At 45.1% G+C, this 25,522-nt stretch overlaps 1 protein-coding gene across 2 annotated transcripts in view; it reads right to left on the bottom strand.

Moving 5' to 3' along the window:
* The window catches only part of LOC144722317 (membrane-bound glycerophospholipid O-acyltransferase 2-like), a 56,678-nt gene extending 32,870 nt beyond the window's left edge, over positions 1 to 23,808 (bottom strand). For both annotated transcript variants that reach the window (XM_078600477.1, XM_078600478.1), the window contains exon 1: positions 23,513 to 23,808. In XM_078600477.1, the coding sequence (XP_078456603.1) occupies positions 23,513 to 23,590 (78 nt within the window). In that variant the 5' untranslated portion in view covers positions 23,591 to 23,808. The remainder of the gene's footprint in view (positions 1 to 23,512) is intronic.
* Positions 23,809 to 25,522: the final 1,714 nt, after the last annotated feature.

Raw genomic sequence — 25,522 nt, forward strand, 5'->3', positions numbered from 1 at the left:
ATTCCAACCCGGCAATGCCCCCTCGCCCAGGAGTTGTAACACAAGTTTGGATCGAAAGAGGCGGAGAGGCATCTGGAAACAACACCAGGCTGGGCAAGGCCAACTGGCAGCCACTGATACACGCACGTGTTCAACATAAACAGACGTTTGCCACAGACTCGAGAGGGAGCAAATCCGCTTTGTGAAAACTTCCACTGTAAGCGTGCAAATACACCAAGACAAAGATCCCCCGTGTAACCTCAACAGACTGTGGGGCAATTGCTGTTAGCGAGCACCTATGAAGGCTGGCACGACACACGAGGGGGTGGGTGGCCAGCAGCATGCCCGGCCACCTTTGTCTCCCTAGTGACGATGTTTACACGCCGCGCCAGGGACTCATTTGAGGCCGAGTCGACCTAGGGGAGACCCAGGACCGGTTCAGACAACCACCACTACTACCCCCTCGCCCTCACCCCTCCGAAATGACGATGCGACTCCCAAAGTCTTCCATCACAGATACTTGGAGTCGATTGTTCCTAAGTGAACGAACGCCAGGTGGGAAAGGCCCTGGGCATCTTGCCAAGCGAAGGCGGCACAACCGTGCTAATGGAACCACTGCCCTTCCCCTCCACCACCAACTGCGGCCAGGGGGAAGCATAAAGGATTATGATTGACAAGTTAAAAGCTTTGGGGCGAGGATTCGGCGCTGCCGATTTCTAAATAAAGGAGTCAACGTACGTGCACGTGACCGTGTGTGCTGTACGCGTGCATGCTCGACTCGCTGTCTGGTAAAGTGGACATTTACAGAATTAAACTCGTGTTTTTTTATTATTATTGTAAGCGAGTGTTTGTGTTACGTTTAACATCATTTAATATTTAGATTTAAAGCTTTTGTGACTGCAGGGATTCATATTCTTGGTTATTTCGGTAAAGTCACGTAGAAGGGAAATAATAAAATAATAAAAATATACAACTATTTCCCTTCTATGTGACTTTACCGAAAGAACCAATAATATCATTTAATATGATAGAGAAACGTAGGTGTTCTGCCTAGAGGTGGAAATTATATGTATATTGAACGTCTTTCGCACCGTACGTAGCCAAGCACGCTGATCAGAGATGCGGCAATTGCTTTAGAGACAAATCCCCCAATGGTTTGTCAGCGAATGAATACGACACGAGGCGAAATGCAGAGTAGGATTAGGCAGCCGTGCTTTGATCCACGGCTCTCATTTCAACAGGTTTCATCCAAACCCCCGTGCGCACGCCATCTAAAACGACATGCTGGTGTGAAATTGTTGTGTTGATAGGATTCACGCATTGTTTTGCAGAGCGAGATGAAGATTACATTGCTCAGAAACAGCTTGCGCTGTTGTGTGCTCAGCTAGAAGTAAATACGACGCTTTAGGTGGAAGGTTTTATGCATGGTGAACTTCTTTCACACCGTACGTAGTCAACTGTGCTAACCGAAGGTTCTCTCAGGAGGCGGTAATGTTCCCCCGGGAGCACTGATCCCAGGCTGCCAAGATGTTGGATTTGAATCCGCAAGCTCAAGCAAGATGACATCGTTTTAATTGTCTCAACACATACAGATGTGTCAGTGGTTAGTTTGAAGTTTCCTAACTAGGAAGGATTATTTGGTAGATATGGTCATAGTGAATGCTCGCTCCTCAGCAGAGGTTATCAGTCCGTACCAGTTGGTTGCAAAAGAAATCCCCGCCCCTTGAAGGAAATCTGCCAGAATGTTGTGCAACCACTTCCTACAAGCGTGGAAGAGATCTCCACAGGCAAAACCGTTTCACCGTGCGTACACGGCAACATAACAAATGGGATGCATTTCATTAAAAGACAAAATAATTAACCCGTAAAAACAAAGTTTTTCACTATAAATCCTTTATATGCGTGGCGGCTAGAGTCCTCTCGTCCTCTGGCTTGAGATGGCTGCCACCTATGGGTCAGATGATTGCCTGCCACCATTAAGCAATTGGTAATTAAATAGAATTTATTTTTTCCTAAAAAGTGTAACATTTTGGAAAAAAATTTTCACGAAAATAAATTGTCACGCACAACGAGTCTGTGTGCAAAATGTCAGCTCGATTGGATCACGGGAAGTGGGTTAAAAACGACCGAAAGATTTGCACGGTCGTAAGCGCGCAAGCAAGTGAGCTTAATATAAAGGATTTAATAACAACACATTCCGAAAAATATTTATATCAGTGTTGTATTTTGTAATCAAAACAACAAATTAGGAATTTCGGGGCACAATTCCTATAACGTGCGGCGGCTATGAATTCATTTTATCAGTCAGCCATCAAGATGACGACAGCAGTGGCTGTCGTTTTCTTGCTGGATGTCAATATGCAGCTTGTCCTATCGTTGCTTGCAGGTGACGACCACTCCATTTTTCAACTCTACAGTGACCGTGAGCCACGTCGTATCCGCTCCGGTGCCGAGAGAAGGCCCGCAAGGCGGCGGTGGTTGGTTTTCCAGAGCCATCGTTAAGTTATTCTAAAGATCCACAAAGCCTCCTGCGCCACAACGCAGCCACGGTGGGCTAACAGCCAAGCAGTGTTATTTAATTTAGTCAGCATTTTTATTTAGTTCAGTCAATGTCTTAGTCCAGTCGATGCCGATAACCTCTGGAAATGTAGTCGAGTCTTAGTCTGTGGATTCCAATTAACGATGCTCTTAGTCGAGTCAACTGGAGCAGTCACAATGTGGGTGTGAGTGACGCTCAATATTTATTCCCCAACATTAAGAGGTCAGCCAATCAGTAGAGTCGGTAACATCTTTTATAGATTTACATATATGCCGATTACCATTGTTGGGTCTTCCTCAGCGGACTACTGTCGATAATCATAACGATACTGAATTATATTAAGACTAAGCCGCCATTCAGAAGAGTTTATTCTGTCTCGTCAAAGTTGTTCGCGCTTTGGTATCTAGTGGACAGATGTCATCGTTGTGTCTGATGGGTGTCCCCTTCAAAGTCATCGTTGACTAAAATAACAAAAAACTTTACGAATATATTTGTTTTCTCCTTGGTTCTTTCGGTAAAGTCACGTAGAAGGGAAATAATAAAATAATAAAACATAATAAAATAATTCTCACGACGTTTCGGCCACAACGCAAGCAGCCGTCCTCAGGTGAAGAACAGGACTGTCGGAAAGACATGGACTCCGAAAGCACGTCTGTCTTTCCGACAGACCTGTTCTTCACCTGATGACGGCTGCTTGTGTTGTGGCCGAAACGTCGTGAGAATTGTATTTTATTATGTTTTTATTATTTTTATTTTATTATTTCCCTTCTACGTGACTTTATCGAAAGAACCAAGAAGATGAATCCCTGCAGTCACGAAAGCTTTAAATCAAAATTTAATATATTTGTTGTTCATTTCGCAAGTGCGCACAGCGTTGTCGTAGCACACTCCCCACGCCGACACCCAGCCACGCGTTATAGACGCCCACATACAGGTGCCGTCTGGAACAACGCGAAGGCAAATGAACAACGTACACGTCCTTACAGCACCTTTTCTGTGGCTGAGCGAGAGTCCGGTGACACTTGAGTGTGCAGAAGCATTGCCAAGCCGTGGGAAGACAGGATTACCTCGCAAGATTTGAAATTCAACTCTGGTCCTTGAGACAAACCTGGTTTTGGCGTCGGGAACAAAATGGTATTTATTTTTTGTTTGAGTCCGCAATAAGGCTCGTGTAGGTCAGCCAAAAAGTATTCCCTTGATGCGTATTACTCATTTGTCTGTCCTCTCAAGGTTGCCAAAGGGAATATTTCTGAGTTTTGAAGAATATAAATACGTTTTTATTTTTATTTACTTCGAATGATGTTTCATATCGACGGTGAAGTGATGAGAACAAGAACAATCCATTGGACACTTGTGCAGCTAGCAGATGGACCACCCTTGTGACGGAGAACATTTAAAACTATAAACTAAACCTATAAACTATTTTTTATTTTACCAGGTAAGGCCCACTCAGCTATATAGCTCTTTTTCAAAAGCTGCCTGGCCACAAATGATAGTTCAACAAAGTGGTTTATTGCGTGGAAATGTATAGCAGCACAAATACTCCAAACGCATTGTTTCTAAAAGTGGAGGGAAAAACCAGAGGACCCGAAGAAAAATCATCCATGCGACCATGGGCAGAACACACAAACTCCAAATAAACAGGCATCGTCAAGGTCGGGATCGAACCCACGACCTCCTGTATACGTGAAGGTACTTAACATCTCGCCAGCGTGGCACCCCACTTCTGGAAGACGACGTTACAGAACTTCTTCCGAAGTACTTTCAATCGTCTTTTCTTTCACGCTGAGAAATACAGTTTTTTATGCTCTGCAAAGAGTTTTTCACCACGTGCCAATCAAGCTGACATATTTCAATCTGACAGCTGAAGCAAGCCAAAGGAGGTGAAACTCCAATTTTAAAAGGGGAAAAATACTAGGGACTCTAACCATCATGAACTTAGAATATCCGGGCACCTCTTCACAAAATGTTTATTTTTAAACTTCAAATGGAAACATAAATCGTGATGATGCTGCTGCTGCTGCTCCTGCGAAGCAGATCCACACCAGCGACAAGCACGGGGGGGGAGCTCATGCCACAAACCGACAATGCCCCGCTATGCCGCGTCTGATGCTGGTGTCGACGTGCGTTCACTTAGCGTGCGATCAACCCCAAGGCCAGACTTGAGGTTACTGGGGAGACTTGCGGTGAGCGTGCCAATGGATTTCCACGTGACTTTGGGCGTCCCGATACTGCCGAGTGGGGACGCGTAGCAACCGGCCCGTCTCGCAACCCATTTATTCCCCGTCCATTTTCAGCGAGGGCTGCGGCCGCGAGTTGCGCTGCACGTGTGGCGTAAGCGAGAAAGCCTCGGGAGAAGTATTGCACATCGAGCCCACCGCTGCTTGTCAAGTTTACCAAGGTTCACGTGTCCCAAGAGTCATGGGCCACAATGCTCACACGGACGCTGGTCGGTGATGATCTGCTAGCACCGCCCAACGCCCAGGTGGGTTGGTGGAGGGGGCATCTGAGGACTGGTACAGTTGGCGCACACCGCAGATGTTTACCCTCGCCAGGGATCCAACTCGGAGAAGGTCATAGTGCAGGGCGCTAACCATTGAACCGCCGCTCCGTCCCGAGAATCTAGCAAGACACAATGGTATTAACACACATTCAAACTTATTGTTCATAATTAATTTACATGCTTTGTGATGTATTTATCTATTAATGGAAATGTGGTCTCTACAACGAAATTCCCCATGTATACTCACAGATCAAGCGGAGTACACGAAATGCAAAAGAGAAACTGAATGGGAGCCAGTATACAGTATACCCGTGACCAAGAGCCATATCTCGATTTAAAGCTTTCGTGACTGCAGGGATTCATCTTCTTGGTTCTTTCGGTAAAGTCACGTAGAATGGAAGACAGAGTCTGACTCTGTCTTCTCGACAGACCTGTTCTTCACCTGAGGATGGCTGCTTGCGTTGTGGCTGAAACGTCGTGAGAATTATGTTATTATGTTTTATTATTATTATTATTTTATTATTTCCATTCTACGTGACTTTACCGAAAGAACCAAGAAGAAGAGCCATATCGTTCATTCAAAGCGGATGCCATGTCTTCTGGGGAGGCGGTGGTGCAGTGGTTAGCACACTGCGCTACATCACCACGACGTTTGAGTTCAGATCCTCGCCGTGGTTCACGTCAGTCGCGAGCGATATCCGATCGAGTCTTGGTGTCTCCGTGTCACCAACCCGCACTGACCAACGCGGTGAAGTATGGTCAAACAAACAATTCCACATCACTGCCCCCGCCCAAGGCAGAGAGAGAGGCATTTTTCCATGAATGCATCGACAAATGTCGATTCGTAATTATATATATATTTTACATATAATGTCCTCCATTACTTGAATCTGTAAACAGGCTTTGATCACTTTCAATGACAGACAGTGCTACATGCGAATATCGATTCTCTATAACGAAGGGCCAGGGGGAAGGTGAGGGCAGGGTGGTTGCTTGCGGGAATGTGAATTGTTGACCGAGATGTTTCAGCATGGATTTGCATCAATGGGAAACACAAGCCCGTCAACGTAAGGCCATATTTATTCCCTGTTAGGGGATATCCTTCATGGTAACAACTGTATATTTATCTCACTGCAAAACTTACCTCATTAATTCGGACAATGTTGTTTATTTTGTCATGCGTGAGCCTATTTAGGCCTGTTCCATCCTATTCAAGGTGAACCTCAGCGACCGATGTTAATGTTGGCAAGCACTTACGCGATTGCTTTTCAACACGTTAACTGGAAGTAATTTTATAATTTGTGGTTTTGGATTTCACACTGGCTCATAATGGCCCACTCTCGCAAGCGAATTTTGCCGCATGATTCCAAACTCGGACTCTGAATACCCGGAAGACGCAATGCTGCAAGAGGGTTACTGACCGATCCGTACGGAGAGAGTCTCATCCCCCAACTACAATTTAGATTTATAGACATTGACGACTACATCGCAGAATGCTGCATGGAATTGGAGACCCATGCTTATTTTATGCAGAGAGACAGCGAGTCCTAGGCCTGGACTTGCACAGGGGACAGGGAGTTGGCAGGGAACACGTGTGCGCCTTCTCCACGTACGTCAGTTTAGCATGCGCAAGTAGAAGAGTCTAAAATAACTATTTGAAATGTGCCACACACTGCCCAAGTGTTCGTATATTTTTTGTTTAAATACAATTTTTCGTATTCACTAGTTCACATCCTTGAGAATCTCACTTCCCCAGGGGATTCATTGATAATGTTTTCCTGGGTAAAATACAAAAACAATATTCTTTGATGATTAGGTCGTCAAATTCCCCTCATTAAATACATTCTTATTTTGCACGATAAATGCATTGAAGTTTGTAAGAATTTATAATAATAAAAAATGTATGCAAATTATACGAGGACTGCCTATGACCAAGTCACACGGAATGCACCCGATCTCGTCAGATTTCAGAAAGCTAAGCAGATTTCAGCCTGCGCAGTGCTTGGTCAGGTGACCACTACGGATCTACGTGGTGGTCGGCAGAGGCGAGTGCAGAAAGAAATCCATTGTTGCACTGTGCTCCCCCGCCGACTGTGCTCTCTCTCCCGATCCCAACCCGCAGGTGGCCAGAGTAGTGAAGTATGATCGAGTGACCCTCAAGACCTGCAATCCATCATCGACTGGCTAAAGAGGCGTGCGTCTGCCCGCACTGTTGCAATTACTCCCCCGGGCCACTGATGTGCACGAATCAGCACGGATGGGGGGGGGGGTGTGCATGTTGCCGATGTGAGTGAGTGTGCTAACTGCAAGCAGGGGGTACAGAGAAGAGCCTCGGCAGTGAAACGATGCTCGTGGTTGGGTGACCAAAAGAATTGCTAAAGCAATGCCGCAAAAGGTGCCCACACGCCTCGTGTTTACAAACCGTGCCATGGCATTAGTAATTGGCGAGTTGAGTCGTATATAAAAGTGCTGATCAAATGCGCCGTCTCTGCAAGATACTCCACGCCTGGTAGCCTAGCAACTGGTTTGATTGCAACAAGCGATCGATGGCTCAACATTCATCGGTTGCCAAAACCACCAAACATTACGTTGGGGAGCGCAATATTAATATTTGTATAATTAGCAATGGATTTAAGGGTCGAATGCGTGTGCGCGTTACGCAGCGACGAGCTACTCTTTCCATTACTTTTTTAAACACTGTACGAGATAGTTATTACTTCGTTGTTTTTATATAGGCAGTGTACAAAGCACGAGTGACAAAAGGGAACAAAGCGCAATGATTAGTAAAGCGTTTAAATGTGGTAACGCGTTCTCCATGAAGAGACATTTTTTTAAACAGGCAAAACAGACGTTTCCTTTGTGCCGCGTGAGCGTATGAAATTGGCCATCTGACACTGACGTGCACGACTTTAGGAAATTGGAAGTGTTAAAAAAAGACGCGAACGACACTGCGATTTTGCAAGGGGGTTTCGTGCGCAAAAGAAAATCACGCACGAGAGTGCCGTGTGGAGCAGAACTAACGCTAAGGAGCAGCTCATGACAACGCTGCTCATCATCATCATCAGCCACGCTCAATCCACTGCTGGATTAAGACCTCTCCAAAACATCTCCATCTCTCGGGCACGCAAAGCAGTACTAATCCATAGACCACCGGCTTCACAGCCGATTTCATAGCTCCATCTCCCCGACGGAGGACCTCGTGGGGGCATTTTCCCGTCGTTTGGATGCCGCTGTTGTTAGTGTTGACCACGGATGGAAATTTCTTTCAGGAGGTGTCCTGTCTAAGCTCACTTACTTATCTGAGCAGTCTAACTTACGTATGCTCTCCAATGCTTCTCGTGTCAATGTTTCTACTCCAAATGTCACAGCAGGCACATGGGTATGCTGCTCTGCATGATTGAGCTTTTCCAAAGCACTCCAACCTGGTCTTATCCACCTGCTAGAAACATTTGAAGGGAGATAAATAATTACATTTAAAGTTGTGTTATGAGATGTGCATGCCACGTTTCCCAAAGCCAGCCCAGTTGCGTGGGCCTGAATGGGGACATTGGGGGATGACATCACCCAGGGAAGGAGTGTGGTTGGGAGAGGGGCATGTGGAGCCTGGCTTGACCTTTGTTAACATTATAAAAGAAATATGTCACAACGGCGGCCAAAAATAACCCAACGACCCGCAACACACAGAAGCAATAAAGTTTTGCGATGGCCAAGAAAAATGTCAGTGACATTTGTGGACCGAATGTCATCCATACTGCTTAACATCCCACTGGCGGGTGAAGTAAGCATTTGCACTGCGAATCAATTGCCCAGATCCACGATCAGTTTGCTGTATGTGAGCAGCAGTTTGAAGGCTATTGGCCCCCACTTGACAAACACGCATTAACGGGACAGTGTTTGCAGGGCAGCGCTGTTTAAATAATACAAGGCCAGGTATTGCTGGCCAGTCAGCGATATGAGGTCACTTGGCTATTTTTTGTTGTTGCTGCCGTGATAAGCACACGCCTTCTCTTACCATCGGGTGGTGGCCTTCATTTTCCCAAAAGTAACTTGGTCTCAGCTCATCCATACTTGCCCTCGGCGATTTGACAAATCGTCATCACTCAGGGGGTGCCATGGTGGCGAGATGTTATCTCCCTAGCCTGGTATACAGGAGGTCGTGGGTTTGATCCCGACCCTGACAATGCCTGTATATTTGGAGTTTGCATGTTCTCACCGTGGTCGCATGGATTTTCTACGGGTCCTTTGGGGTTTTCCCTCCACATTTAAAAACATGCGTTTAGATTAATTGGCAGCTGTACATTTAAACATGATATACGCTATTTCGATAAGCTGTCATTTGTGGCTAGGTGGCTTCTGAAAAAGAGCTAAAATCTCAGTGGGCTTTAACTGGTAAAATACAAATTGTTGAGTTTAGTTTTAGATAACAAAATGGATTTCATTTTGTTCCATTTGTACTCTTCCCATTTAAGCCAAAAGGTACACTGGTGTACAATCTGTATATATCGTAAATGATTTATTATCAGACCGACAAAACGATGCTTGTATTATACTTAAAATAAATTATCTAAAAGATAAATGGATGAATTTGTATGTACAGTACATGGTAGTCCAGCAGACAGAATGCTGGTCAATTCCTGCAGCCACCTATTAATGACAAGGAATTAAGAAAGGTGAGTGTCTTCTGCCGAGTCAGAATCCACAATGAATCATGATCAAGGCCGGTTTTGTGCAAGGAATAAGTGAGTAGCCATGGATATGCAGTAAAAGCTATGAAAGGATGTTTCCCCATTGGAATGCAGTATTTGGTAATGTAATAAATTCTAGATTTGAAGCTTTCGTGACTGCAAGGATTCATACTCTTTGGTTTTTTCGGTAAAGTCACGTAGGTAAAACAATTGATAAAATAAAATAAATGAAAACAACTAAATTAAATCACGACGTTTTGGAGGCAACACAAGCCTCCCTCATCAGGTGTAAAAAGGCTTGTCTTGCCTCCGAGACGTCGTGATTTAATTTAGTTGTTTTCATTTATTTTATTTTATTAATTGCTTTACCTACGTGACTTTACCGAAAAACCCAAAGAGAATGTAACAAATGTCCGATTCAGGCTGATAAACGAACAATCACATCGTAAAAGCTGGCCTGCGTTTGTTAACCCCTCACCCCCGAGTGCTGTGGCTAACATTTCCTGAGCAATATTAAAACAATTTACGTCCAAAGTGATTCGCCCTCGTGCATTTTTTTTTTGAACACCCGATATAGGGCCACCCTGTGGGGGGGGGGGGGTAGAATTTCGGAGGAGAGAAGCGCAACTCCCGCCGCCACCGCCGTCACTGGGTGCGTTTCCAGCAGTGGTCGCAACCCGGTACCCGATACCCGTACCCTACCCGATACCCGGCTACCCATACCCGGCCGGGTACGGGTACCCGTTTGCGACCCTGGTGCGGCCGGGTACGGGTACGGGTAGGCCGTGAGTCGCTGGTGAGTCACCGTTTGTCACTCATTTCGGGTAGGGTACGGGTAGGGAACGGGTACCCGTACCTAGCCGGGTACGGGTACGGGTAACCCATTTGCGACCCTGGTGCGGCCGGGTACGGGTAGGGGTAAGGAAACAAAACCCGTTTGCGACCTCTGGTTTCCAGTGTGGCCTCAAAATACTGGCCTAATACAGGCGTGGGTTTCCCCCGGTGTATCCGTTCCCTTTAACCGGCAACCGATCATTTCCATTAAGAACGTTTGGCTAACTTACGATTTGCAAGGTACATTTTTTATTATTATTATTATTGATTTTTGAAACTATATAGAGTGTAGAAAGCAACGTTAAAATGAAAGTAACACAAATAAACGAATGAAACCGACAAATATCACAAGCCAATTCTGGAACGCAATTCAATGGATACAATGCGGTGCCAACCTGAGACTGCCCGTCACGTTTCTGGGCAGCATGGGGAGTAACGCAGCTAAGAAAGTCAGCTTTGCTTTGCACGGTATTTCATCTTTGAGCTTTGGCGAGTGTATTATTTTTTTTTTGCGTTTCGGAATTATTTTACAATGTTTGGGGGGGGGGGGTCCCAAAAAACCGCCACAATAAGCAGGACACGGCATATCCGTTTTCGGCGCTTTCCACGGCTGTGTCGGGGACACTTTGTGAGTGATGTTGCACGTAAAGATGATCAAAAGGTGATCTCTTATGACAATAAACATCGTACGAGCTGGATAAAGGTCATCGGAAACATCAAATGAATGGTTGTGCTCTTAAATTATTTTATTAGCTGGGTTTACAATGCCATTAACATTCTTGAGTGAACCTTGTCCGATTATTTTTTTTTATTGTTGGCAGTACTTGGACCATAGTTAATTCTGTCAAAAACACCCTTTGCATTGATACATTCAAAATAGAACATACTTTAAACATATTACAATTTATCACAACTGCGTGCAACAGTCTAAAAGAGTTTCGAACAGGGCAGCCAAATCTGTTCTTACTTGGGTGCCGGATCACTCACTCTTTTTTTTATTGGCCGAAGTATTTCACACTGCTGACAGAAGCCACTGAGATTCAAGCAATCCATCAATCAGTGCATATTGCCCACGATGAAAATGATAATCAAAAGCGACAACGCACCAATGCGCTGAGAGGTTTTTAATCAGAGCGTATTACCTGTCATGAAACCGTAGATCAGAAACGCGAACACCGACAAATAAAAGAGAATAGCTGAAAAAGTATACAAATAAGTATGGAGAGGGGGCTGTTGGGAAGATGAGAATGGACACTCAAAAGACACTAAAATTTCAGATGACATACAGTCATGACGTATTTCCCGCACCTCCGGATTAGCACGGTTGGCTACGTGCAGCGCGAAAGAAGTTCAACACATGCACATGCGTACAGACGGTCCAGAAAAATAAGCGCGCTTGGGCAGGACACGTCGCTAGAAGGAATAATGGCCAATGGTCAATCCTGGTGATGAAGTGGCATCCTAAGGAAAAGCCCAAGAGGACGACCACCACAGAAAAGGAGTGAAGAGATCAGCTTGTGTGCAGCCGGTCACCATCAGTTATGGGACCAGACCTGAAGAGGCCTTCATCCGGCGGTAGACAGAGGATAGCTGCTGCTGCTGCTGATGATTACTTGAAGGTAAATATTACATTTGGAATTTAGACTGCAACACACAATGGCCTACTGAAGAGAATTAATGTCATCAGGTCTTTGGCATCCACTTTGCAAGAGATAGCGTGCTTTCATAATCTGGTATAAATTACTAGGCAGGAATAAAACTTATGAGTTTGTGCAAACTGGCTCAGTATTGAGACTGATGTCCACTATGTTACTCAGTGTATACTCACTAGGCCAGACAAGACAAAGATATCCTGTATAGCCTTCACAGACTGTTGGGGCAAGTGCTGTTAGCGTGCACCTATGAAGGCCGGCATGGCACTCGAAGGGGTGGGTGGCCAGCACCACGCCCGACCACCTTTGTCTCCTCAGTGGCGATGTTTACACACAGCACCAGATACGAATTTAAGGCTCAGTCGACCTAGGGGAGGCCAAGGACCAGTTCATATAATTGTCACCGGTGTTGGCCGTGAGCGGGAATCGAACTCGGGTCGCCGGGTTCATAGCGCAGGGCACTAACCACTATATATTACTTGGCCAGAGCACATGCATACGCACAGAAAAACAATATCCTTTGTGGAGTCATGCCGAAAGTTGGGACATGTGCTGTGAGCCAGCACCCATTCCAGCTAACACAACACACGAGAGGACCGTGTGACGAACGCCGGGCACTAGCACCAGTGCCGGCTGACGTTAACACATTGGACCAGGAACTAATGTAATAATAAAGTCGTCCCACGTGAAGTTACACAAAAACACAATGCAGCCACTTTAAGTTTGAACTGAAAATTACATTCTAAAAGGAAATTTCGATTAGAAATGCCACCTTTTAAAATTTCAGAGAAACCAACACAGAAGCTAAAGAATAAAAAAAGAATAGGCAAAGCATGCTGCTATAATGCAGACCTTTGCGATGGCTTTAATGTCTAGAAAGCTGTCCAAAGTATGTCACCGACCCCCTAAGGCCGAGACGCACCTATTACGAGGTTGGACGAGAGACGTGGAATACCGTACGCAACCCGGCCCAGGCATGTGCATCACCATGGCCACAAAAACACCCCACACATATCCACAAACGCGCACACACACACACTCCATGAACAACAGCATGGGTCACGGTGTGAATGAATTGTGTTTGGCCATTCATAATGGCGACGACCGCGATGGCCAGGTGGCTCAGGAGGGGATGGTGTCCCGCGTGCCTGAGCTCTGAGCCAGCAATTGTGCGGCGGCCATTAGTTTGAATACTCGGCACCGCCCCAAAACTATGCCAGTTTCGCAAGAGTCTTAAAGTCTCAGAGCTGTGTGTCGGTAACACGGTTCAGATGCAATGCTGGTAAAGGTGCAGCCCTGAAAATGTTCACTCACGCCACCGCTGGTTGAAGGGCCTCCACAAGAGGGAGTTCTAGAGAGCCCATCTAGATTGTATTTGGCCTATTCTTCCACACGAGCCAGTGGCCTTGGAAGCAGTAGGGGGTAAAAACCCACACTTTTATCCCACCACGCCCATGGGCTGTGGTGTGCCCATCTATGGTGCCAGGTGGACAGAGTTGCAGTGGGGATAAAGAAACTTGCACCGCAGTTTGCCTTTCAACTGCTGCTCCGAGAGATCGAGACCGAAAACCGGCGACCTCTGAATTGCCAGTCCAGCATTGCAAACCATTACACTGCGGCGGTGGCAGCATCGGTAGGGATGCAATTCTTGCAAGTGGAAAAATAACAGAAGGGGGAAAAAAAATATTTCAAGAAAAATTCTACCGACGGATTGTGGCAGGGCCTCCCCCACTGGGGAGGACAGGAGAGGGCACATTCCAGTGTGAATTCCGGAGCAATTAGAATGCCGACGTCAGACGAGACAGTGCAAATAGACATAACCTGCCTGAGCTCAAGTAAGAAAATTACCGTTCACGCAGGTGTGAAAGACACAGAGGCTGCAGCGGGAAGGCGACTCTGTGCGTGTGCGCGCTTTTCTACGCGGAGCAGCCGTGCCGTGGTTAAGTGCGCTGTGCTCCAGTCCCCTTCTTGCTCACGGCCAAAATGAGTGACGAATATTTTGAATTGTTCCTGGACCACCCCGAGGTTGATTCAGCCCTAAATGAGTAACAGGTGTGGGGTATAAATGTCGGCACTAGAGAGACACAGGTGGCCGGGCATGGCTGGCTATACCACCCCTCTTAATAGGTGCTCGCGAACAGCACTTGGCCATAATGTCTATACGGCAGCTACATGGGGAACCTTGGTCTTAATGCGCATTTCCATAGAGGGATGGCATACGGGTTTACTGCACTGCGCTGTGATCTTGGTGACCTACATTCGATTCCGTGACATTGCCAATCGAGTGGTAGAAATCGTTTTCTAGACTTTACCCAGGTCAGGTTCTGTTGAGCAGATAGACTGCTCCAGGCAATGGCTGCTGCCGTGTGCTACACTTACTTGAATAGGTGCGAACTAAACTGGACATGAACCCAAAGCCTAGCTCGCATTGAAAGGGGAGACGTTTATCCTCGAGCATACACATCTGTGTGCATGTGTGTACACATGCAGCAGTCTTGTGACCATGCATTCATTAAAATAGATTATACTCGGTTATTAATAGTATACGTATTTGCAATCTGTATCTTTTCGCTACGATGAGGCTAATGGGGTGAACAAAACATTGCAAATAAGCCCGAAAACAGAGACAGTACAAACGAAACAGGAACATTGTAATACGAAATATAATTCCTAAATCACATCATTACACGGCTGAAGCAGAGTGAATCCTTAAATACTTAATGCTCGGCATGACGGCTTCAGGGAAAATGAGGATAAGGGTCAGTGTGTTCACCACGAGGGCAATAGACAGGTGTGACTTTGTATTTTACCACCGCACCTGACAGCGGGACATTCACGCACAAATGTGCTTGCTCTTCAAACGTCAGCGCTTGTTTCAAACGCACCTCAACAAAACGACCTTTCCGTGCAGCCCTGCCCTGAAGGGGAATGACCCCCTCCCAGCAGCACCACCCTTTGAGCCGATTGATCTCACGAATCCAGCTGGCTGGACTTTCCGCTGGCACGCCCTGCAGTACTCAACTAGCGACGATTTTTTGGGGGTATTTATTTTGTCAGGTAAGGCCCCCTATTAGAGCTACATAGCTCTTTTTCAGAACTGACCTGGCTGTCACAAACGATAGTTCAACGAAGTCGGTTATGACGTGGACATTTATAGCAGCCAAATATTCGAAATGCCTGTTCCTAAATGTGGAGGGAATTTGGAGAAAAATCCACGCGACCACGGGGAGAACATGCAAACTCCAAATCAACAAGTGTCAGGGTCGGGATCGAACCCACAATCTCTTGTATACCAGGCAAGGTAGTTAACATCTCGCCACCGTGGCACCCAAACGGACACGTGGAAAACGCACTGCGTCCTGAGCGTGCCCGTACTCCGCTGATGGGACTAAAAAAAAAAGTAAGAAAAAGGTCTAGACCGCATGCATGCAGCCCTATAAGGGAGTGATTAGTGACGTTATTTATTAAGGAAAACCATCTCCTCATATTCACGTTCATTGGGTATCACTTTAAATATTGAGGTTTTTGTTTTACAGAATTCGAACAAATGTCTCTTGTTGTTATTTTGGTTGCCGACCTCTGGTCTAGACGCTGCTGCTGCTGCAACAAACGCTGCAGGTCTGGAAGGCCTGCGGGGCTATGCACAAAACATATTAATGGAATTTGTACCTGGTGGAACGAAACCCCTCGTCTTTTATTGACTCTTTTATCACCACAATTAACCATTACGGTGTGTTGCAAACTTTATAACACCTCAATAGGCCACGCAGAGTACATGGGGAGTGGTTCTTGCTGGTGACATCAGAAACCATGCAACATTTAATAACCCGCATTCAACTTATTTGACTCGTTACAAAGTTGAAAGTCGTCCGAATTTGGGCCACTGAACAAATGCAGTCAGCCAACATTGTGTATGGACAGGCAAATGTCGATGAACTCTGATAATTTGCATGTGATAATGCATCAAACGATCAATGAAAATAGAATTTTTTTTAATACTCATGATGCATAAATCTAATAGGCTAATAGTGCAAGTGGAAGACATTATTTTAATGATTTATGCAAGTAAACGTTTATATGGTGTTACATTTAGGCGATGCAGAAAATACAAGAAAACAAACGGGACTGCTCAAGGAAATATACAAGAGGCAGAACAAATAATAAACACTACAGAGCAAAGATTGTTAAACATGCATGCACTAAGACACGAGCGCACGTGCGGGAAAAAAAACTACTACGTGAACAGAATTGCGGCCCCGGATTGTGACAATTCATTGAATTTCTGAGATGGCGAATCGTGAAACGTAACCAATCAGGGACATTGCCGGCACGATGCCCTGGTAATCTGTGGGTTGACGTAGATGCTCATTTTAGGCTTAGGCCAATTTTGCAGATGCAGGTGCAGATTCAGTTATCACAGTAAATGCAATTTCCAGAGGGGTGTGTGTATATATATAGCCAGGAGCTGAGCCCAGGTGATTTAACTGGGCGTGATAATCACAAGCAATGTAACAAATCACACCCACGGTGATTTGACGAATCGCCACCATTGAGGCACACGATATGCTTTCTGTGAGCGTAAACATTTTAATTGACCGATCGATAAATTAATTGTTACACACGTCATAACCAACTCTCCACCACTCACTAATTTTTCCCCGTTCGGTTGTATTTGCTCCATTCGCTGAAAGTTAACAGCACATCATTTGCAAGAGTTGTACATAAACTATTCTCACAAGGACTACTGAACACACGAGTTGATTTTAACTGACAAATCGGTGCATCGTCACGTTCATAATGAGACATAAAAAAACATATATGCCTTGTATGAGTATTTATTATTCAATTGGTGCAAACTTTTCTGGATGGGTTTCAGTCTAACTGCCAAATGCGAAATTCAATACTGCCCTCCTAAAACACATAATATGTTGATGTGACTTTCCATTAACCAGATTACATTTCCATGAAAAGTGTATTTGTTTTAAATACAGGGAAGATTTCAATTCCAAAATACGAAGCCAGCTGGGTGAAATTCTACAGCAGGGTCAAATAAGTGAAATTTTGTTTCTACAACGGAATAACAGAGTATTGCTTTCCATAGTAACAAAAAAACCCGCCACTTCCTGCATCAATGGAAAAGTGCAATATACTCAGTGAGCCATGACTCATGGTATTACCCCATCAGCCCACAACAGCCGACACTCATGGTCACAGGGCTCGGCAAAATGTGGCTCCGAAGCCTCCCCCCCCACGCGTGTCTCTTCATAAGGGCCGCTTTGGAACGTTATCGATGAAGGAGTACCGTCTAGTATTTACCGACATGCATTGCGGCTCTCGAAATATTGAGTTTTTTTTTACCGAATTGGTTCGCGTATTAACTGCGACGTTTAAAAAAAAGACAAAAGTGCATGGGACAAAGTGCGACAAGAAACATCTCTGGCGAAACGAGCTTCAGTGCGCAACACGGACACACCCAAAAATAAAAGGGGAGCGTAACACAATGCGAACTACGTCACCAATGTATCTCAGGGTCAAGGCTTAAGAAAATGTGTCCAAAAAAAACGGTGAGAACCTCTTGCTCTTGATATTCGTAGGAAGAAGCCCAGATTCAACGTGGCAGCAACGGCCATTAGCGAGAAAGTGGCAGTGAAAATCAGCCAGGTTCAGTGCTAGGCATGTGTGGCAACGCATCGATTGATTAATTTTGTTAATGAGGCTGACTATACGTGTATTGAATTGCGCGCAATTACTGTTGCATTTCGATTTAAAGCTTTCGTGACTGCAGGGATTCATCTTCTTGGTTCTTTTGGTAAAGTCACGTAGAATGGAAATAATAAAATAATAAAGATAAAACATAATAAAATCATTCTCACGACTCTGTCTTGTCGACAGACCTGCTCTCCACCTGAGGACGGCTGCTTGCGTTGTGGCCGAAACGTCGTGAGAATTATTTTATTATGTTTTATTTTTATTATTTTATTATTTCCATTCTACGTGACTTTACCGAAAGAACCAAGAAGATGAATTACTGTTGTGTTAAGTTTTCACGGTTGTGCTATATAGCGCTCCGGTGAGTTTTCATAAAGAGTCTTCCTCCCCAGAACTTCAGGAACTTCAGAAGGAACATGGAAGCGAAACGTCGAACATTATACCAAACCAACCTGCAGTACAACCACTATAATTACTATTTACTATACGAATGCAAAGTGTATGGTAATGTTACGTCTAGGCGAATGGGACGAATGAGAGATGATAAAATCGAGATGAAACAATGGATTCGCTAATCCAGTCATCACCAAGAATCGTGAAACTTAATTTACAAAAGGAGTGAACAATGCAGAACAGGTAAATCGGCAGTCGGCTTATCCACTCCGGAGGCAGTATCGATCCAGTTAGTTTACACGATGATGTTTTTGTAATCTAGACGGGGTAAAGACATTGCAAGACCCACTGAAAGCTCCAGCTACTGTGCACATCAGTATCATATCCCACGATTTCAAATAAAAAGAAATGACCCACATTGAGAGCAAATAAAAAAATCAGTAAGTCAATAAATAACACGAATTTAAATACCAGCATGCATTCAGATTTCTTTGTCAATTGAATAACAGCGATAAAAAAAGCCATGACGTGAATAACGACGATGATGAAGTTCTACAAACATGCTGAAAAGACGCGACACGCAATGTCACAAATTGTGCAGTGCTGCCGATTTCAGCCGTTTTGCCACGGATTTTCCAAACAATTTTTTTGCACTGCATTTGTTATATCACAAACTGCTCGCAACAGGGGCACGTGCCCTTAATTGGCTCCACCCAGTTGATTTATAAACAGAGGAAATGATTGCTTGTTGGATGCTGCTGCATGCTCTGGGGCGGCTTCATCTAGGAGCCCAATAATCTGTTACTGCTGGAGGCTAAATTAACTATTTCTATTTTATTTTACCAGTTAAGGACCACTGAGCTATATAGCTTGTTTTAGAAGCGACATGGTAACAATTGATAACTCAACGAAGAAGCTTATCATGTGGAAATGTATAGCAGCCAAATACTCGAAACGTATGTTTCTAAATGTCGAGGGAAAAACGGAGGACCTGGATAAAAATCCATGCGACCAAGGGGAGAACACGCAAACTCCAAATATACAGGCGTTAGGATTGGGATCAAACGCATGACCTCTTGCATACCAGGCGAGGTAGTTAACAGACTTATAAATGAAGGTCACACAAATGGTGGCTGACGAGTGATCTATTACGAGCTGTGGCCAACACTGGTTCAGTCCCTGCTCCTGTCTGGTAAGTTCTGGTGGGAATTCACCAAAGTGTCACATCTGGTATAAATATAACATTACAGAACCTCCAAATACTGTACAGAATAATGTAGTAATACTGTATAGCTCAATGTATAACCAGGTAAGAGCCCACAGAGACCTGTGTGCCTGTGTTATCGGCATTTTATTTATTTGACTGGTATATAATTAATGTAGCACAAAAAAATGCACATGCTTCTACGTAGCTGCATTTACTCGTGCGCCCCTTGGCAATTGGACCGCGACTCTCAAAGGTACCCTCACTTGGGGTTAAACACGCGGCATTGATTAATTGACGCCGAAAATTTTTAACGATCTCCCAACAGATTCCGGCAAGCCCTTTGGTGCACGAGCGGGGCAAGTGGCAACATTGCAGTGCTTAGGGGCCCTCTCCACACCGTCAAACAAGGCTGTGGAGTAGCACGGCTGAGAAATTGGTGGGAGCGGTGCTTGCGGTTTTTTGGTGGCTTTGTGGCGGCGGTGGTGGTGGGTTTGAGATCGATCAGTAGAGTGGGGGAATTGGGAGGGTGTGGAGTTTTTTTTTTGGGGGGGGGGGGGGGTGTTGTGGAGGGCAGCGGTGGTGGCTACTTTTGTTTGTTGCCTCTGGGAGCCTCACGATATTCCGGCTGCATACCCAAACATCGAGACGCACCCCCGACTGGCCCGGACGGCTTTGCAATCACGTCAGGCACGCTGTGCGGTGCGGTGTGCGGTGGGGAATCCACGTCGCTCTATTTTGGTGACGTTGGCAGGGCTCACCTTGGAACAGGGAGCGTCCCTGCTACAAGACGAGATGGTTAGGGGGCATAGAGGAGGAAAGGGATTATCGCCGAACCCCATGTGCTCGTCTCTCCGTTGCTGTTAGCAGACACCAACAACACAAAATACAGGCCCCCTTTTCTAACCCTTACTCACCATGACTGATGCAAATAACGAGTGTTCAATAACGCTACGTGTGGCCAGTGCTAAAGCGAGCATGTACTCCTGTTGTGGTTAATATGTTTCTGTTGGTAGGGCCGTAACATCACGCCATGTATCCAGTTATCTGGTAGAGAATATGATAGTTTCGATTCTGTGCATATACTGGCCTCGGACTAATCGTGCTGTCATTTATACGATTAAAAAACCACTTCAGATATGACATAAAACACAACCGTAACGATACCAACCGCACTTGAATCCATTTACACAACTGAAATACAAGAGACGGAAGTGAAGATACCACAGTTCATGTAAAAGTTGCACGTGTGGAAAACAATTCGCGAGGAAATGCAACCATAGCGATGGACAAACCACACGAGGCCAAATGCAGATTTAGAAAGTTTTAAGTTTCCTGAATTCTCCCGCGCAAACCCCCCCCCCCACACATCTCGTTATTACGTTCTTGCTGTCATTTAGCGCGGTGACTTCCATCAGTTGAGAACCAATGTGGAGACAAAGGACATCGACAAGTGATGGGCAATTGTGCAGTTTAGACTCAAGCAGAGCTTAGAGATCTACAAACTCAGCCACTGAGGTTGTCAATTGAAGTAAAAATAACCAGGTCACGGTGAACAATAGCACATATTTGACATTCTACCAGCGATCAATGACATGAGTGTGCACGCACACCCATTGCTGTTGTCGCTTTACTGCTGAATGTGGGTGTGCAGGTTGGGGAAGGAGCTACACAACACTCACATAACTGGCATAACTTACTCACACAATAGGTGTCAAACATTACATTTTAGGTGAAGTAGAAATGTGTGGGAAAATTACCAGGGCTCTAGGCGTATTTTAAAACACGGAAAGAGCAATGGGTATTTTTACCTGCCCGGTTGGCTATGTACGGCGCGAAAGAAGGTCAACATACATACACTTAAGTCAGTTTAACACGTAGTTCTTTCGCGAGCAATATCATCCATAAGAGGTTTTCTGGGTTAGATTGCGTAAATATATAAGTGTGTCGTTAAAAACCGCATAATGCGCATGCATAATGCACGCTGACTCTGTAATCCCCCCCACCACGTGGCGCCAGAGCACAGAAGCGTGGTCACCACATCCACAAATCTGGCTGTCGCCTGATGATGCTCGTTGTAATTACTGGCGAAACGTCGGACTCGGATTGTAAATGTCGTAGCTTGGCTCTCCAACACACCGGTGTGCTGTACTAGTGACGAATTGGCACGTTCTGTTTACGTGACAACCCTGACTAGTTGGCTGTGTCGGGTGTAGGCGGGTTTAACGACACATTTATATATTTACGCGATCCAACCCAAACAAAAACCTCTATTATGGATACATTTAAGTATCCTCGCTTCTCACCTGAAGACTATCGGCCAAATATAAATATTCGTTCCTATAGATCCCATTCGCCGATATTCCCAGTAGCCGAGCGTGGGCTGGTTGTGTTAATCTGATGCTCAAGAGCACTCAGCACCGAGGCAGACGACACACACACAGATTACTGGGAAACTCCTAAAACTCCAACAGGAAACTGTTGGAGTTTGGACACTGAAAACCCACCGCCGGCAAGAGCTGGACATTGTGTTCCACCGGAATATCGCTCAAGTTTGAAAATAATAATACAAAGCATGCGGTCTCTCCGACAGAAACTGTTGCTGAAGCCCAATATGTGACACATGGGTGTCACAAACCGACCACAATAAGACAATCACCTGCACAGAGGTATTTTTTTACACGGCAGGATCATAAGAAAGTGACGGCTTGGGGCAGCTTTAAAACTATTTAAACTATAAACTATTGATTATTTTACCAGGTAAGGTCCACTGAGCTACATAGCTCTTTTTCAGAAGCGACTTGGTGGCCACAAATGATATCCCAACGAAGTGGATGACCATGTGGACATTTCTAGCAGCCAAATACTCTAAACGCATGTTCATTCTAAACGTGGAGGGAAAAAACCGGAGGCTCTGGAGAAAAGTCGACGGGACCGAGCGGAGAGAGAGAGACCCCGCAAACTCCAAATATACAGCAGGCATCAGGTTCTGGAGCAAACCCACCACCACCTTCTGTAGACCAGGCGAGGGAGTTAATGTCTCACCACCGTGGTGCCCATTCATTCAGCAGTGGATTGAGCACGGTTGAGGGTGATGACATAGATACACCACTTAAGCAGCTGTCCATGTGTAACCAGTGTTTAAGCTACTGTGTGCAATAGGTGTGAATGAAAAAAAACACCGACAGTACCCAGATTTCAACACGGTTGGACATATTGAGAGTGTTTCTCAATTGGTGTAAGGGACAGGCAATTTAAAAACGAGAGCTGGCGCTCTCAGTGAAGTAATCAATATTAATGATACTCAGCATCACAATCTTATCGATCATATTCATCACGTTCATTAGCTTCATAACATCAGGATCAACACTCAAATCATTCGTGATCGTCATCATCGCAGTCATCGACACCATCACCACATTCATAATAATCACTCATCATCATCACATTTAATTGATCATCTCAAACGCCATCACATTCATCATCCCACGATCACTACTCATTCAGATTCGTCATAATCAATGCCCTGATCATAATATTCACCATCACCACTATGGCCGTGTTGATGGTGAAGATGATGATACATGCACGTGTTTGTAATGGTGTTGATGATGGTTGTGATATTACTTTCATCATGATTTAGACGCAATGGTTATAACGATGAACATAACAGTGACATGAGTGATTATAGATGATTAAGGTAATGATATTGATGACCACGATTGTGACAGTGTTAGCTAATGACTGATTATGATTTTCGGATTGTATCGATGAATGACCGTGGTAATGCCTGTAACATCAATGATTGCTACGATATTTATGATGATATAACGACTATGAAGAAGCGTGTAGCGATGATTCACGCGTAAGGTGGTGGTGATGACTACGATGAGTGAAGATGATGATTTTTGTCAGTGAAGAATAATTGCGATGCACATTTGACGGCGACTGACGGAATTTAACGATGGCAATGCTGCTCACCGCTGCGATCACAGCGTTGCCCCCCTACCACACCTGGTCGATGGGCATGTTGAGTTTGTTGCTCAAAGGCAGCAACACGGTGGAGCCCGTTGTGGGCAGAGGCGCGTCCATAGCGTGGCTGGCTCCCGTCCACTCCTCGTCTTCCCACCTCCTCCTTAATCTTTGTCCCTCTCCTCCTCCTCCCTTCTCGTCGTCGTGAGCTGCAGCGGTGCTCGGGAGAGAGTGTGGCGTGTGGTGCTGCGGGAGGAGGAGGAGGGAGGAGGAGGAGGGGGGGGCGTGTGAGCTTCCCAACACGCAAACACCGCCAGCACCCCCAGCCACGACACGCTTGCCCGCCCTTCCTGCTGCCCGCGTGCGTGGGGAGGGCGGGGCGATGGAGCGATATCTGTGACGCGGCGACGCAGTTCCGCCTGCAGGGGGCAGCAACGGAAGAGGGCATCTACAATGGTTGGGCACGTCGAGAGAGAGAGGGCCGGGTGAGTGGTCGCTCAAGAGAGTGTGGTGGGGGGGGGGGTCCGGTGCCATCGGTGGGTTCGCGGTGGCTGTGGTGCAAATAAATGATGACAATGTTTATGGCTTTTTGTTTCGGGCATTAATTAATTTTGTGCTGGTGATATTTAATGTCAAAATTGAGTTCGGGAAAACACCCTGGTTAAACTACCCGAACCCTAAGATCTAACAAGGCCGTAATTATAATATTCAAATATGCTCAAAATGCCCCCCCCCCAATATATAGCTATTATTTTTTTTAGCTATGCTATGTAAATTAAAATAACAATTTGCTAAACCTTGGCCACAATATCTGGACTTGTCTTCATATAAATCAATGCATAGATTTATATTTATATGATTGTGGTTATGGTTGTACTTTATTAATCCCTAATCTCTGCCATTACATTAAATGAAAAAATAAATGGTAAAAAAGTTAAAATAGAGCAATGTAATACAATACACTCTTAGACATTATTGTAAAAAAATTATAAAAAGTCCATCCCATGTGTAAGTGAATTTTTAAATATTTTAGGCAGGAAATTAGTTTAAAAATTTTGCTTTTTTTTTGGGCTGGGACCCCCAGACACCCTGAAAGATTTGGTCCCCCCCAATGTTGACTCCGTAGCTACGGCCTTGGATCTAAATACCCCCCCCCCAAAAAAAAAAAATCAACACCGAATAGCTACGTTTAAAAAGAAATGCTTTTAGATATGAAATCAATACAGGTGCTGGGTGCATTGCGACAGCACAATATCGTGAGAGGTGGTGGTAGCTTGGGGCGGGCGGGGGGGGGGGGATTTCATCTAGCAGTGGATTGTCCATGGCTGTTGCTGATGATGGGTGGAGTCATTAGCCATGTTCAAACGAGTGTTGGGCGGCGCTCATCTCTCCCCGATGCTGAGTAAGCAGCGGACATTTCATATTCCCATAGTGGGAGTCCATCTACTCATAGGACAACCACTCTGTGAACCTCCAACAAAGTGGGACCTGTTATCGACTCTGGTGGGTGATAAGCTGAATCAACCCCAGAGCAAGATTTGAACTCGCAACACTTCAATTTGAAGCTACTGCACTCTATCTATAGCATTACACAGATGAATACAGGATTAAGCATCGTATCCCATTGCAAATTACGAGATTCGAAGATGTTGTAAGTATACATGCTATTTGTAATGTGCGTGCTGGAAATCGTTTCAACGAAAACCAAAAAACTCTCAAAACATTGGCCAACATGCTTTGATTCAACAGCCAAAATTTACAGTGTATTTAGGAAAATAGCAGTACTGTACCAATGTTTTGGACAATTTCTCTTTTGAAGAAATGCCAACATGTTTGGCTTTTGTCCTTTGGAAGGGCAACTGAATATTGCCATTCGCCAAAAAACGTTAGCGCCATGTGATATATATGCTTGGCAGTTTGCTTACAAACAATGTCTTCGACAAGTTGTTGTATACACAGTGTACATCAGCCAGAATAGCTCAAATAATGCAACTTTAAGCGATAATCGCTTGTCGGAAATTTTATTGCCAGCATGTTCACCATAACCTTCCT

Source organism: Lampetra planeri, chromosome 14 (genome assembly GCF_965212315.1).
Source record: "Lampetra planeri chromosome 14, kcLamPlan1.2.h2, whole genome shotgun sequence".
Taxonomy (NCBI): domain Eukaryota; kingdom Metazoa; phylum Chordata; class Hyperoartia; order Petromyzontiformes; family Petromyzontidae; genus Lampetra; species Lampetra planeri.